The 15,582-nt window shown below is 40.4% G+C and overlaps 1 protein-coding gene across 1 annotated transcript; it reads left to right on the forward strand.

Annotated features, from left to right (window-relative positions):
• The first annotated feature begins 2,213 nt into the window (after positions 1–2,213).
• On the forward strand, positions 2,214–13,815 carry ST3GAL5 (ST3 beta-galactoside alpha-2,3-sialyltransferase 5). The gene is made up of 6 exons (XM_005428338.2): positions 2,214–2,341; positions 4,033–4,147; positions 6,014–6,357; positions 7,756–7,942; positions 9,854–10,012; positions 11,184–13,815. The coding sequence occupies exons 1-6, from the start codon at positions 2,298–2,300 to the stop codon at positions 11,445–11,447; spliced, it is 1,113 nt and encodes a 370-aa protein (XP_005428395.1). The 5' UTR covers positions 2,214–2,297; the 3' UTR covers positions 11,448–13,815.
• Positions 13,816–15,582: the final 1,767 nt, after the last annotated feature.

Genomic DNA, 15,582 nt, shown 5'->3' on the forward strand with positions numbered 1-15,582 from the left:
TGTGTGTTGTAAAGGTGACAGCACCAGTCCTGCTGGGCCAGCACTGAACATCTCAAGGTAGAGCAGTTCAAGTTTGGGATCCATAACTGACTCTGGGATATGGTCCTTGTAACCAATTTTTTGACATCTTTCCCCATGTGAACTTGAATGATTTCCTGCCAATAGTAGCTGAGAGCAAACTGATGTGGATGACTGGGGTGGTGGTGTCAACACCCAGTTTTGCACCCCAGTGCTGGTTTTATTCAGCAGTATAGATTCAGACAGTAAAGATGAGGTGTTGCTCTGAGAAAATGAGGAGCTGTTAAGGCTTCATAGGTTCCCTGTGACCTGCTGTTTTGTCTTGTGTCCTGGTGTCCTGACAGGTTGTGTAGTAGATGAGAGCTGGATTTGATTTCCAGCTTAACTGCCAGAATTCTGGGGGCCTGGGGGATGTAACTTACCCCTTAAATTTCAGTTTACACTTTTTCAAGACAACCACGATGGTAGTGAGTTCAGATTTTATTCCAGATCTCAAAGGGGCTGTAACAAAGGGCTGCAAATGGGTGTGACAGCTCAGAGTCTTTGCAATTAGTAAATTGTCAGGTGGGGAATTTGAGGTTCTTAGCGATGCCATAATAACCAAGTTACTTGTGTTTGAGGTAAGTGATCACCTTTCCTGCTGGCAAAAACCATTAGGGTTTTCCTGCCTTGCTGTGTTTGTGGGTTGTAATTGTTTGCATGTGACCTTGAAAGCACGACTTGACTGTTGCCTGCTCTTCAAAGGGCTTCAGACGCTATTGTTGATCTTTATCTCTCCTTGTCCCACCCTCACAGGGTTTTTTGGCATTTGACCTTCTACTGTGATTATCAGTAATAATTTCTCTCTGTGTAAAGAGACTGAATCATCTTCTGAATTAGAAACCCTTGAAATTTCAGTGATCTGGATTTGATATCTGGAGGGGGTACTTCCGTCTCCAGCTCCTTTATCCTGGTGTTTAAGAACATCAGTTGTTTGTCCAATCAAGCAGTGTTTCTGAGTGGCTGTACAGGCTGGTTCAAATGGGTCATATCAACATAAGCAAGGAAAACAGGTGGAAAAGAGAATGAGGAAGATCATCCCTAGAGGAAAGCTTTCCCTTAGCCTTGCTCTTTTTTAGAAGTTCTGTGACAGAACTCTTGGCAGAACAGAAGAGGTGAACACCTTTGCAGTGGAGAGCAGAGAGGGTCAAGTACTGAGATCAAAGGAAGGAGCTGGGCTGAAATCCTCCCCTCTGGAGGAGTAGGCTGCACCATTCCATGGTTGGCTGATCAAAGGGAGTGCTCCTTTGGGTGGGGAGGACAGGACAAACCCTTGCCTGTGTTCCTTCTCCCTGGGAAAACCAGCAGCCTTGTACAGGTGGGCTCTTCGTGGGGATTCCATCCTCACATCTTTGGTTACTGGCAGCAGCCTGGGAGAAGATGATGTGCCAGCATGCATTTTTCTTCCCAAAATGAATATTGGAGCGTGCTGATAGAAATTGTGGGAGCAGCAAGATTGCTTCTTGTCAGCTGAGGATCAGTGCCCTGCCCATCTGTGAGGGAGCACTGTGCTGTCCTGCTGGGTTCTCCCATGCTCTGTGCAGGGAGCTGTGCTGTGCTTCCCTGGTGCTGGCAACCTCCTGGTCCTGCAGTGTGCCAGGAAGAAATTCCCTGCACACCTTCTCTGGTGCCTGCTGTTGAAGTTGCTGGCCATGTTGTTGGGGCTGCTGAAGAGGTTAGTGGTAGATTCAGAGCAGTGATGATGAGATATGTTTGTTTGGCTTTGGGGAAACCAGGGAGATGATTTGAAAAATGGGCTCCTGTTTTGAGGATGGCTTGTATGAGTTTTGTATGCTGGAAGCATCCTTGAAGCCTAGTGGGGGGCGTAGCACAGGGATTTCATTTTGAGTCAGGGATCCTGAATACCCTGAGCATATTGTTTAGAGTGTTTGATGGCAGCTGATGTAATTTGCAATGGTTAGACTTCAGGCTTATGAAGCATGCAAAAACCTGGCAGCATTTTTAGAATCATGTTTTGGTGATGCAGATGAAATGAGCGAGTTCTTGATCACAAGGAGCTCAGGAGCAATTCAGTATTCCTGGCACCATAACTAAGAATCGCAGTCTTCTCTGATAAACAAAGTTGTCACTCCATGGGTGTTCTGTGAACTTTTTCTTCAATTCAGCAAAAGTTATGATCACTTTTTCTTTCTTTTTTACAGCACTGCTGAGTGACAATAACTCTGTGAAGCTGAAAAGTGATCATTCACCTCCTGTGCAATGGTGTAAGGTGGCTGCACATGAAGATGAGAAGACCAAGCTGGTTTTTAAAAGGTACTCGCAAGTAAGTGTCATTGTCACAGCTGCACAGAGGACAGTTGTTCCACCCCCAGCCTGGGCAATTGCAAAATGGATGCAGAAATCAAGGCATGGGATTACCACAGGCTGTGAATGGAGGGCTGAGCACACAGCTTTCCTGAAAACACTTTGTCAAGGGCAGGATAACTTGTTGTAGTACCTGTCTTCCCAAGCCAAAGTGAGATCCTAGTATTTCACTGACAAGTATTTCCAATCTTTTTTGTATGCAGGTAAATAACACTGCTGAGACTTGTGTACAGTCTGGTAACTGAGGGAATGGAAGGCCAGAGGATGCTGAGTGGGTATCCTGGGGAGGTGTTTTCATATAGTTATTTTGTTATGAAGACTTTTGGAATGCTACATCAAAAACCTTACTCATTTGTTTATAGTTTGACATCAAATTAGAATTAAAGGGTGTGTGCACACGTAGATCCCATATTTTATACCTAAAATGTTCACTACTGCAATGCCATATGAATTTTTAGGTCTTAAAGCTAAAATACCCAGAGACAAACTGTTACATACACAGGTGAATATAACCTGAATGGTGCAACCCCAGCTGAATCTGGGGATATTTGATAAACTTCTGGAGGAAAACCAGCCTCATTTGTCAGCTGTGAATCTCCTGCTCTCTGCCTGTTGGCTGATCTCCAGGGGCTGCTGCCTAACATGCTAATGAAGCTCTTAGATCACCTATCAGTGGAAAATGTAATTTAGTTAAGTGAGATGTGAGAACAGTCCTGCTTTTCCAGTGGTCACCTTGTTTGCAGCCTGTACTGTACACTGAGTGCTGGGATTGCATCTATTAGTTCATTTAGTGCAAACTTAAAAAAAAATATTGGAAATTTGTATTAACTTTATCTGAAAGAGTTTCAAGAAGCATTGGGCACTTAATAACTTGTACATTTTTAAAAGACATTTAAACAAACATCCAATCCTTAGGAAACAATAGGAAATGAAAATCAATAAGAAAGCTCAAACTTCATACTTGAGCAAGAACCACAACTTTAACCAAATAATGATGTAAATATTCTACCGATGGGTTTAAACATGAAATGAGCTAAGTTACTTTTTGGATATCAGCAGTGGTATTCTTTAGGAATGTGAAATTAGTAGATCAAAAATATGAATAGTCTATGTTCTTCAATTTTAAAGTTGATTGGACTTTTCCTGCTGCATGTTTTGGGGGGGTAAGTAACTAAGGCTTTTCAGCCTGAGCACCTGAGTTCTGCATTCTGGCCTGCCACTGAGTTGAAAGTTTTGTGATGGCCATTGGCCCAAAATCATCCAATTTGAAGTTCCAGCCTTTTTTTCAACTCGCATGGAAATATGTTTTCTAAGATATGACCTCTAAAGCAAAAAAAGTCACTGTTGGTTTCATTATGTGAGGAGAACTGTTTGACTCATCAGAGATGCATTTAAAATGTATGGAGGCAGGCATTTTCCTTACCTAGGCATCTATATTTGTTCATACTTTTGTATGGATAACTTTAAAGAGTTATACAAGACTTGAAGTAAACAAAGCAAAAGGATTTTTTTTATTCAAATGCAAGTATTCACATAAAGTTCAACTGCCTTAAATTTGCTTAAAAATATTGATTTAATAGTTGATTGAACATCAGAAAAAATATTTTTTTGTTTTTCTCTCCTACCCCTCACTGCCCTGCTTGTTTTTAGAATTCTTGCACTGTTTGTGGTTGGAGGGTGCTTCCTTTATATCCTCAAATTGCATCTTGACCCTGAGGAATGTGACAGGACAAAAATGCCATATGTGGACCTCGATCGTGTAAGGGTTGGTATTTTTTTGCTTTTTCTTTCATTTCATTTAAAAAAAAAAGTTATCATTTGACAATACAAGACTTACAGGGCTCTACAACAAAGAACTAAAATGCTGGAATTATCTGTTGAGCAGAAGTATATTTTGCTTCATCTCATACTTTAAACATTGTTTTTTGTTCTTGTAAAATGACAGCAGAACATCTGAGAGAAACTGAGTTTTTAGGGGTAAAATTAGATAAGTGTGACTTGAAAATTTGAAATGGACATATCATCATCCCATTTTGTCAGTGCAGATGATACTGGTGATCAGGAGATTGATGCAAATGAAAAGTCACGTATTAAAAACACCCAAAAGTAATATATTAAACCAAAGGAGTTGTTTGGTTTTTTTTTGCCTAAGCCAGTGTCCCAGTCTGCTTTGCCTTGTAGTTACTCAGATGTTTTTGGAATCACAGGGCAAATGTCCAAGAGGATACAGCTATTATTTCATTTATTCATTCAAGGTAGCAAGCTGCATGCAGCTTTTAAAGAGGTGTAACAGACACCATTAAAGCCTTTGCTACTTATCCTATTTGCACTTTATAACAGAACTTACCTGCCTTAGGGCTGTTACATTTCTATCTTTGACTGTCTCAATGCTAATGGGCAACTTCTAGCAGAAACCCTGTCTTAAGACAGTCTAGTCTTAGCATTTCTGCATGTGCATCCTCCCCCACTTGCCATCATCCTCAGTGCTTATCTTTCCCTCTCTGGACCTCTTTGCCTCCCCTTTTTTCTCATTTGACTTATTTTTTCAATGACATTCCTGATTCTGAAGAACAAACACATCAAACCAAGCAAACCTGAAGGCTTCATAGACTGTATTTATTGCTGTCTCAAAAAGTACATTGTGGAGTTGTTCAGTCATGCTTTGCTCAGAGTGGTGTTCATGCAGAAACCTTCATAATGGTGGTAGAGGAAGTTCTGTAGGTTAATCTTGGTTAGAAAAAACCCCAAAAAACCAGCAGCAGAACTTCCCTCCCTGTTCCTTCAGATAGACACTATTGTTCCTTAACAGTAGAAGAGAGCTAAATTAGTAGTAGATTTGAATCTTGTGCCTCTGACTCCTGTGTTTGCTCATGGGTTTTTTTTTTTAATTACACTGGAGGAACCTTTGATTTTCTCTTTTTACATCAGATACCAGCTTGCCACTACAGATTTCTAAAAACATACACTAATAGTGTTTTGTTCTTGTTATGAGATGGATCCATGTGTAGTTCTGTCACTTTAATCTTTTTGTGCAATATGGAAATGTAGTCTATTATTTTGGTGACTAGTCTTTGAGAGAAGGCCCATAACACCCCCACCTAGCATTCCTTTTAGTCATTAGCACTTTAGCAATATTTATGGAAGAAGTGTTGCTTCATTCTGATGAGTAACAAGTCCAGCTGCTGTTGCACAGAACTTTTGCCCAGTGGATGTGTCTCTGGTGGAATCTCAGAGCAGAACTCAGGTCATGCAGTTGAGCAGAGTGGAATTCCACTTGCTGCTAAATTAGACAGGTAGAAGTATGTCTAGGTTTTTTTATTTGGTGTTGCAAATGGTGGTACAAAAGCTCATTCTCACTTAGCACTTCTACTAGCCTAATATATTCTTTAGAAAACCTCATGTCTAGATTTAAGTGATAGAGTGGAGAGGAATTCCTCTGCAGGTTTTCACTGTGCACTGGCTCATATCTCCATCTGAGTAAATAATTCCTAATTGTTGTACTTCCACACTGAAGCTTTCTTTATAACCCCTGTGTTTGCTGAACTGTTGGTGGTTAGCTGGCCCACAGTTTGAGTAATTTGTGCCTTCCTACAGCTGGCTTTCCTGGCTGAATCCTGTGTGTTTGTTTCAGAGGGCACAGCAATTTGCCAGCGCTGTGCTGCAGGAGCAGTGCCGACCTTCTTATGCCAAGAAAGAGATGAAGAAATTGTTTGCAGAGAAATACAGCATGGACATATCTCCCTTTGTAAGGAAAAATATGAATGAAGATGAAGCTTTATTTAAATATGAACCTCCATTTGGATTTCACAAGTTCTCTGATAAACTTAAAGATCTCCTTGAACTCTTACCTGAGCATGATTTACCAGAAGATTTGAAGTCAAAGCACTGTAAGCGCTGTGTTGTTGTTGGTAGTGGTGGAATTCTCCATGGATCAGAGCTGGGTCACTTATTGAATCACTTTGATATTGTTATAAGGTATGTCCTTTCCATTTAAGGACTCCAACTACTTCTTCATTACTTTATGATTCAGCATTGCTTTTTAAGGGGAAAATATCTCCAACACTGATGCAACTTATAACACTTTTTATGAAGGTGCTTTTGAGAAATTTATTTGGGACTTGGTGGAATTTGAAGTCTTAGGAGCAAAATGTCATGTTTACAGGAAAGGAATTCATTGTAATTATTTGTGGACTTCAGGTATGAAAATCACATGGGCAGAAACTAGATAGAAACTAGTGACATCATGGGCAAGTAGACAGTGCTGGGTTTATCCGTTCGCATTTTAAAGCTTTCAAATCTTAAACTTCAGGACTTAAGGACTACCTCTGCTTTTTTTTTTCCCCATGGCTAGTTTGAACGCTTACTTGAAGGATTTTTTTATGACAGCTATTTCAAACACCATAAAAATTAATTGGTATTTCAGTATATAGTTTGCTTACACACTTTATAGCACACTTATCTTCTCCTATCTTTACGAGGTCAGTGGCTGTTTTCTGTGACTGCCATGATCTCTGGCATCTGAATAATGTGCTCTGTATTTGTGCCTTCTGAACATTACAGTTTGAACCGCCTTGTTTTGAATCATGTAAAGTCACAAATAAAATTAATACCAGCATTTTCTCAACTTGTTTTGTAAACTGAGGCTTGCTCATCTTATTAAGGAAATACTTCATTGAATCAATAGCCCTTATTCAAAGGTAAACAAACCTTGTTAGCATGTGGAGGGGCAGAGAACTTGCATTAGCTGTCCTCTGAAATTAGGGACGGCAGGATGAAGGTGATTTTTCTGTTGATGTAGAAAAGTTTGCAGGACTTGAGCTATTCTGGAGAACTCATGGAGAGCGATGATTCCATTCTTGTCAGCTGTGTGCCAGCATCTGAATTTTTTGGTGAACTGGAAATGATATAAACCTACAGGATGCATTGCATTGGAGGGATAATTTGAAGGGTTTTTTTGTGGAATACTTGTGAGTGTGTGTGTATATATAAATATATATGTGTGAAAAGTTACCACACAGGCAACTTTCTGTGTGTTTTCTTCCTCTTCCACTTTTAAGCCTCTTTGAGTTGACACAAAGCAAGAGATATGAAGTTCTGCAATGCTGTCTGAAGTCACTTTACTCTTCAAGCTTTTCTTTCCCAAGTTCTGCATTTGTGCCGTTTAATCTAGAAATAGAATTGGCTTCCTCCCAAAGATATAAGGGCTGGAAGAGTGCATGAGGCAAGAACATGTGGGTTGTGAGAAAACACCATAATCTGTTCTGTTAAAAATCTATGGGCCAAATAACAAATTTTTGCTTAGTGTTTGATATTCTAACGAGATTGTAACCTGTTTATTTAATACCCCTCCCTTGTGGGTTTGTTTTCCCCCAGGTTAAATGATGCACCAGTTCAAGGCTACACGGATCATGTTGGGAACAAAACAACAATACGGATGACCTACCCCGAAGGAGCCCCCCTTTCTGATCATGAGTATCCTCCTGCAAGCTTGTTTGTGGCTGTTCTGTTTAAAGGAGTTGATTTCAACTGGCTTCAAGCCATGGTAAAAAATGAAACCTTGGTATGTAATGTGACAGTCTCACGTACCTGTATTTTTGTTTGGTTTGTTTTCTAATGCTTGAAGAAGCTGATTGATCTGTTACTTCCTGGCTTATCGTGCTGAGGATCTTTTATATAACCTTGTGGGTTTTTTTAGCTCTGTCTCCTAGTTACAGTTGGACCAGCATTTGTGTTGAAGCCCCATGCTGACAGTAACACTTCTTTTTTCTTTTGTGGAGATATTGGTTTGCACCAGGCTACGTGACATACTGAGCGTTTGCTGAAGTGGAATTAATTTCACATTTGGTTTAAGTGACTTGACCAAGTCTGCAGAGCCCAAAATAGAAATGAGATTTCTGAATGCTAGTCCATTTTTTTAGCAGCTAAAGTCTGTACTGCTACAATGGGCATACATGGAATTAATGTGCAATTGAACATTTGTCTGAGGTCCCTAAATTATGAGGTTGCTTATTTTTCACTAAACATTTATAGAAGTGCTGAGATTTCTAAGGAACTTATTGGGAGGGTTTGATGTTTCCAAATTAATGTGGACTGGTGGCTTCCACCTCTTTTAATCTGCAGGCAGATAATTTCAACCAGTAAAAATTAGTGAGAGAGATTTAGAAGGCAGCCTGTCAAGTCATGTAACAGTTTTATCTCTGCTAGTTTAGGTGCTCCAAATTCCTTTCTTAATTCTGTGATTTTTACAATGTGAGAAGGTGTGTTTAATCTTGACCATGACTGTCTACTGCTACAGTGAAAAGTCAGGAAGATATTTAAGGGACTGGAGCATCTCTACCATGAGGAAAGACTGATAGAGCTGGGAGTGTTTAGCCTGGAGAAGAAAAGGCTCGGAGGGGATCTTATTAATGTACATAAATATCTGAGGGGAGGGTGCAAAGGGGATGGAGCCAGGCTCTTTTTGGTGGTGCCCAGTGATAGGACAAGAAGAAACTTGTCACATTGAATATCCATGGACATCTTTCTTAAAATCATCTAGACACGGTCCTGAGCATCTGGCTTGAGGTGTCTGCTTGGGCCAGGGGAGTTGGACCTTGTGATCTCCAGAGGCCCTGTCTAACTTCAGTGGCTCTGTGATTCTGTGAGCTGCAGCCCTACTTCTTTCAAATACTCAGCTGTCAGTTGGCTCAGCTCTCTGTGCAGGCACTGGCACTGAAGTAAACTGATCCAGAGCATGGTTGGGAAAACAGGAGCACTGCAACCTGTATTTGATCAGTTCAAGCTGTTGTTCCTTAAAGCCTATTTAAAAAAAATACAGGTCTATGTTGGAGCTAGATCAGTTTAATAATTTGCTTAATGTTGCCCATTTCATGGAAAGACTTGCAGAATTAGTGTGATGTGGTATTTCTTCTTCCATTAGCAGGCATCTGACTGACTGCAGTGGCGTGAGATCAGAGTCTGGCTTTCTGAGTCCTGTGTAAACCCTCTTCTGAAGGGTTGCATTTATCACTAGGTGGATGCTGTCAAACAACAGCTCTTCACTTCAGAGCTTGAGCACAATTGCTTTAAATCTGGTGCTTGCTTCAGAATGGCTGGTTAATGTTTGTGGGAAACTCTGCTTCCCTTGCCCGTTTCTTTAAATACTGTTGCCTGCTCAGCTGTGCTGGGGCAGGCAACAGTACTTAAAGGAATGAAGAACCCATGGGTGCTGGTGAATATGTTGACTGATAAACACAAAGTGCAGTCAAGTATTCAGAATAAACAACTATTCCCTCTGCTGTCCTCTCTGCAATTCCAGGTACTTTAAAGGTTTTTCCTCTTTTGGGTCAGTCATTTGATCTGTACGCTGATATTTCCAAAGCACCTTAGCTGTAAACTGCTAAATTTTTCAGGGTCACTGGTGAATTCTGTAACTTGTATGCTGTGTTTGTCTCAGAGTTTCCCTCTGAACTAGATTTTTTATTTCTCTTAGCCTCTGTGGATGCGACTCTTCTTTTGGAAGGAGGTTGCTGAGAAAATTCCTTTCACATCAAAGCAGTTTCGGATTCTGAATCCAGTCATTATCAAAGAAACAGCTTTGGACATTTTACAGTTCCCTGAGCCTCGGTCAAAGTTCTGGGGTTGGGATAAGGTAAGAAGTTTCCTTTGAACAAAAGGAGATGGTAAAATACAAAGAAAATAAAATAAGAAACTGAGAAAAGTTTTGGACTTTTTACTTTCTCTATGCAGTTTCTATGCAGAGCTGGTTTCAGGTAATAAGGAAATTAATGTGCTTTCAAAAAACTCTTGTATTTTCTTGTGCAAAATTAAGGTAAGATTTCAGCTCACCTTTTTAGATGAGGTATTTTGCCTGTATGCTGACATGAAATGGCATTCAGATGCAGTAAGACATAAACTCATTCCAGTGTTTAAAAACGTGCATTTGATGTATGTTAAGCCTGTTAAAAACAGCCCTGTTTAGCTAAACCAGCCATCAGCAGTAGCCAGATGTCTCCAGCTGCAGGGAAAGCAGAGAGCCTGGAAACCAGGCCAGTGTGAAGCAGCCCTCCAGCTGCTGGAATTGCTGTGTATGCCAGAGAATGCTCAGTAGCAGCTGAAGGGCATTTCCTCCCTCCATGTCCTTTGCTCCAGCAGTGGTACAGAGTGATGAATTGCCTGGTTTAATTATACACTGCATTTTTGTTACTTTAATTGCATGTTTGAGAAATTGAATGTCACTAGTTCTCTTGAACTACAAAAATACTAACCGCCATCTCTCTACCAAAATGTGAAAGCAGTTAAGATTATTGCACAAATATTTGCAGGATCTTCTCACATTTCTTTATCAAAATAACATATATGAGTATCTTAATGGTATTGTAGTATATTTGCCTCTTTCACAGGTTGTTCAGTGAAAAGTCATATTGTGAAGAATACTGTTAGAGAGCTTGTTGTTGCTCAAGACTTAAATAAGTGTACATCAAGAAATGCCAAGTTTAGCTCTCTGTCAGGGGTTGTTTGACTTTTTCAAGTGAAGGATCACTTGCAGTTTAACTACACAGTGATAGGGCATCTTGCTTTCACAGGAAAAAAAAATTAGTGTTGACAGCCAAAAGCCAAATACTTAAATTGTATAGTATTTTGCCCTGGGGTTTTTAGTTTTACTTGATCATTAAATTGATTTTTAGTCGTAGTTATAATTTATTTCAGTTTTAAATGAGGAGAAGGAATAGACAAAGTCATTAAATTGTATAAAGTGTTTATAAACCTGGTAAAGGACAATATGTTTGAACTGAGCAAATTTCACTTTTCTCCTTTTTTAGAATGTACCTACAATTGGGGTCACAGCAGTTGTTCTGGCCACACATTTATGTGATGAAGTGAGCTTGGCAGGATTTGGATATGACCTGGATCAGCCCAGCACACCTTTGCACTATTACAACAACCTCTGCATGGCTGCCATGAAAGAACAAACTATGCACAATGTGACAAGTGAAACAAAATTCCTGCAAAAACTGATCAAAGAAAAAGTGGTCAAAGACCTCACTGGAGGGATACACTGTGAATTCTGCAGCAAAGACAGCTAGTGACCAACTTGCAGCGTGGATAGGATTTGTTACATTTCCAGAGGTTCAGCTGGATCAACCCTTTCCCTCTCTTTAGTTCTTTAAAGTGTACATGAAATGGACATGGGATCCCTGCTGCCTTTTTTAATGTCCCATTCAAGCTGTCAGACTTTTAAATTAATTTCCCTGTGAGACTTTACTTCGCACATTTCTGTGAATAGCTGTGTAAATATCTCATCAATTCAACTTGGAGTTGAAAGACATCCATTTAAAGTATTTAATATTTTAAGTTGTCTGAATAAAATCAGGTTTTTTATTTTCAAATGTATATGGAACACATGTGGCTGGCCTGAATTGTCTCACAGAATGGGCAAGAGTTATTTTCTTCTGATCTGCTGTCTTTGTTGATCCAGTTCCTGGTATATTGACTCCTTTTCATGCATGCCATGAAAAGAAAGGCATATGCTTCTCAAGTCTTGCATGTCTTGAGCTTGAGCATTGCATTTACTCCTCAAATATTCTTTTGCTAATACATCTTTGGGGGGTGAAGGACAAATGTAGGAGCGGAGTTGAAGGAAAAGGAATTGTTGTGGCAACAACTGAGTAGTAAGTACTTTGATGTTCATGATTGATATTAAAACCATTGATATATTAATGTTTTGGGTTAGAATCCTGCTTTGTGAAGCACATTTGGGCCCAGGGCACTCTAGAAGAGGATTTAGCCAGGAGGAGGCTTTAACCCAAACCAGATCATTTGTAATTTCCATTCCTGAAGACCTGCCTAAATGTTTCTAACTGGTTGATTTGCAGCAGAGTTCAGCTACCCCAGTTAATGAAGTGGCATTAATACAAAATCTGCCCCTTCTTTAAAATTTATTTTTGAGTGACTTGAGAACTGCTGGTTCTATAAAGCACTCGTTTGTATCAATCATTTAGCAATTCTAAAAACTGTGGCTAGGTTACAATTTACACTGGTTAATTTTATGATCCTTAAGTAATTAATTATAGATATTGTCACCTTAATAGTTTGCAATGCTGATAACCCTTGTGAAGTCCAGTTTTGTCTATTTAATTGGAGAGGTAGAGTTGCTGGTTTTCCCTATGTCAGTAATTGGGTGAGTGTATAAGTTAAGAAGAAAATCACTTCAAGAAAGTAGCATAATCTAGTAACAAGGTAGATAACTGCTGAAAACAGCAAATTTAAAAAGCAAAAAGAGAAAAGAAAGCTATAGATGTGTGTTCTTGGGGGTGGAAATCAGTGCACTGCTAAGGCACTGGGCTGTGCAGATGTGTAAGCAAGTTTTTATGTTTCTGTTTTTGTTATTGGTAGAGTATCAGGTGTGACTGCACTGAGGAGTGGTGTTACTCAATCTACAGTATGAGAAAAAAGCTTCCTTTGGCAGTGGAAGCTTGTCAGCAAATGAATCAAGGGTTGGCCTAAAAACATTGTCCTTAGTCATGGACTCTTCACCTGGTGAATGTTCCCACTTTTCCTTGTTGTGGACATAGAGAGATGAATGAAGTTGTAGTTCCACATTTTAAAAATACTCATGTGGAAATGCAAGATTAGGGTGGTTGTGTTTTGGGTTGTTATTCCGTGGAGAACAGATCTAATGAATGATGATGTTAGCATGCAGGAGCAGCAGACTGATGCTCACTGTTATACTGAGAGGCAATAAAAGGACATCAGATCATGAACCATAACTTAATAAAGTTGTGGACCTCATCTTTCCTAAGTCCCACATGTCTGCAGGTCCTTTAAAGTCAGTTGTGGGGGCTGAACAAATTTGAAAATCAGGAATTCTTGTTTCTGGAACTATGTTCATAGCAATACTATTAATCTAGCCTTCTCTTCCATGAAAAGTGTTAATTTTAATATTAGCAATAAATTTCTGGTCTGGTTTTTTGTTTTTTTTTTTTTTTGTAAGTGTATTATATTATTTAATTTAAAAGTATTTCATGTGTGAAGAGTTTGATACAAATAGTCCTTTAGTTAATATATTAAAATGTGATAACTATTTTCTCCTGGTATTTAAACTGGAAGCAGAATACATTGATTTCATTTAGCATTAATGAAATTTTGGAAGATTTCAGAATGTGTGCATTGGGAGGATGTCTTGAATACACCAGAAGTCTGGCACATGGTCCCTCACCACTTCATTTTGTTCAGCAACTTAAAAATAATCAGTTGATTACTGTAAATGCCAATAGCTTTTTGGAGATGCTGTATTTGCTGTCAAATTTGCAAATTGTGTGGATGTGGGATTAGACTTCCTACCTGTTTTATGGCTTGTGATAAAACCTTGTTCTCCATGATAGTCTGTGCAGACCTGACACTCCATGAAATGGCAGCAAAAAGCAATAAACTGATAAAACCACTTTCTATTTATGTATTTGTCACTCAGTTTGCCATTTGTTCTCCCTCCTTTTTTAAGGATGCTGCATGACTTGCTGATCCGGTTGAAAGTCGTGATGCAATCCCACATACCCCAAAACAGGGGAGATGGTAGCTGGTAACTTTTTCTCTGTGTGTTTATGCCTTTTTAATGCCTGCCACTGGGATTATCTGTCTGGTGCTTGGAAAAGAGACACCCTCTCAGCACTGACCAAATTGTGGGCTTCCAAGATTTTGAAGTTAATGTGGATGAGAATATCTTGGACTGGGTTATGGCATTGGCCTTAAAATCAGGGATGTGTTTCCTACAATGGTGTAAACACTGCAGCTCTGATCTGTGCCTCAGCCTTGCTGGAAGTGAGATAAGAACAAAACTCTGTGTGTTCTGTTACTGTTTCACAGATTTATGCTTTGCAAAGAATCTGCATCCTTTGCAAATAGGCCTTAATAGTTTTTGGTTAAAAAGTCAGCAAAGATTTTGGGATCTGTGATAAAGCCATGTGTTCTGCATTGAAATCCTCTTTGTAGGAGCTCTTACAGCCAGGGATATGCCTTATCTATTCTGGTGCTGAATGTTTTCATGGTTCCTGTGCAGGAAGTTGCACAAGGAGACATAAAGAGCTGCCTGACTCTGGAGTGGGGAAGTGCCAAAAAGGGTGACTGCAGTCTGTGGTGGGTTGGAATCAAAACTGGGTACTAAACTCGTGGGGACTGTTGAGTTGCTGATGAGGAACTGAAGAGAGTTCAGCCTCTCTCTGCACAGATGTGTGTGGATGGCTCCAGCTCTTGTGCTGCACTTGGAATTCCTGCAGGAAATGGGAGGGCACCAGGGGAGGCAGCTGTGTAGCATGAGTCTGATCCTCTTACCTGGGCAAGGGAGGATGAAGGGAGAGCACCTCTGTTAAGAACAGCTCAGATGTGATACTGATGCAATGCCTTCCTTCCTCCAGCCTGCCAGCAGCAAGGTTTTGTACAAATGTTTGATTTTACCAGCTTAGGAAAAGGTTCTTCCCCCAGAGGGTGGCTGGGCCCTGACCAGGCTCCCCAGGGCAGTGGTCACAGCACCAGCCTGGCAGAGCTCAAGGGGTGTTTGGAAAATGTTCTGGGGCACAGGGGATGGGGCTGTGCAGGGCCAGGAGCTGGACTGGATGATCCTTGGGGGTCCCTCCCAACTCAGCTTGTTCTGTGATTCTATGAAATGTAAGTACATCCTGGTCAAAAGAGTTTTGAACCATTTGGCATCAACATTGTCCCACATCTGAGGTGCTGGAAGATAAACAACCCACCCCTAGAGTCCCTAAGGGGCCAATGCCCCTAATGCCTTATGTCTCTAATTGTCCTTTTGAGCTACACAAATGGTGCTTTCCTAGTCACAAACAGTCACCTCCTTTCTCTGCCTCTCTGACCATTGTATTCCTAAAACACCCCTGAAGCACCCACCCATTCCCACAGGTGATGTGAATTACCAAGGACTTTTGAGTGTTGCACTTCAGCATGTCCCCAGCCAAAATGGAGGAGTGCTGCAAAATTTCCAACATTTTATAGATGTATAATCCTCCCCCCACTCCCTGGGAAGCAGCTGCAGTGGCTCAAAGCTCTGTGCTGGTGTTGGACCTGTAGATTGCCATCAGGGAATCCTTCTGCTCCAGCTCTACCTGTATTCCTTGCTCCTCTCTGTACAGCTTATTCCACCTGTGTGCTCAAAGCAACAAAATCCTTAATTTAAAGGAATACAACTAAATGCCTTCCTTGAAGGAATTT

Source organism: Geospiza fortis, unplaced genomic scaffold, assembly GCF_000277835.1.
Source record: "Geospiza fortis unplaced genomic scaffold, GeoFor_1.0 scaffold125, whole genome shotgun sequence".
Taxonomy (NCBI): domain Eukaryota; kingdom Metazoa; phylum Chordata; class Aves; order Passeriformes; family Thraupidae; genus Geospiza; species Geospiza fortis.

What these genes read in the sequence shown, in the direction of transcription:
- ST3GAL5 (XM_005428338.2), top strand. Translation starts at nt 2,298, where the DNA reads ATGAAGATGAGAAGACCAAGCTGGTTTTTAAAAGGTACTCGCAA. An exon ending in TGGACCTCGATCGTGTAAGG is followed by an intron (nt 4,148 to 6,013) that starts GTTGGTATTTTT and finishes TGTTTGTTTCAG; the next exon opens with AGGGCACAGCAATTTGCCAG. An exon ending in CACTTTGATATTGTTATAAG is followed by an intron (nt 6,358 to 7,755) that starts GTATGTCCTTTC and finishes GTTTTCCCCCAG; the next exon opens with GTTAAATGATGCACCAGTTC.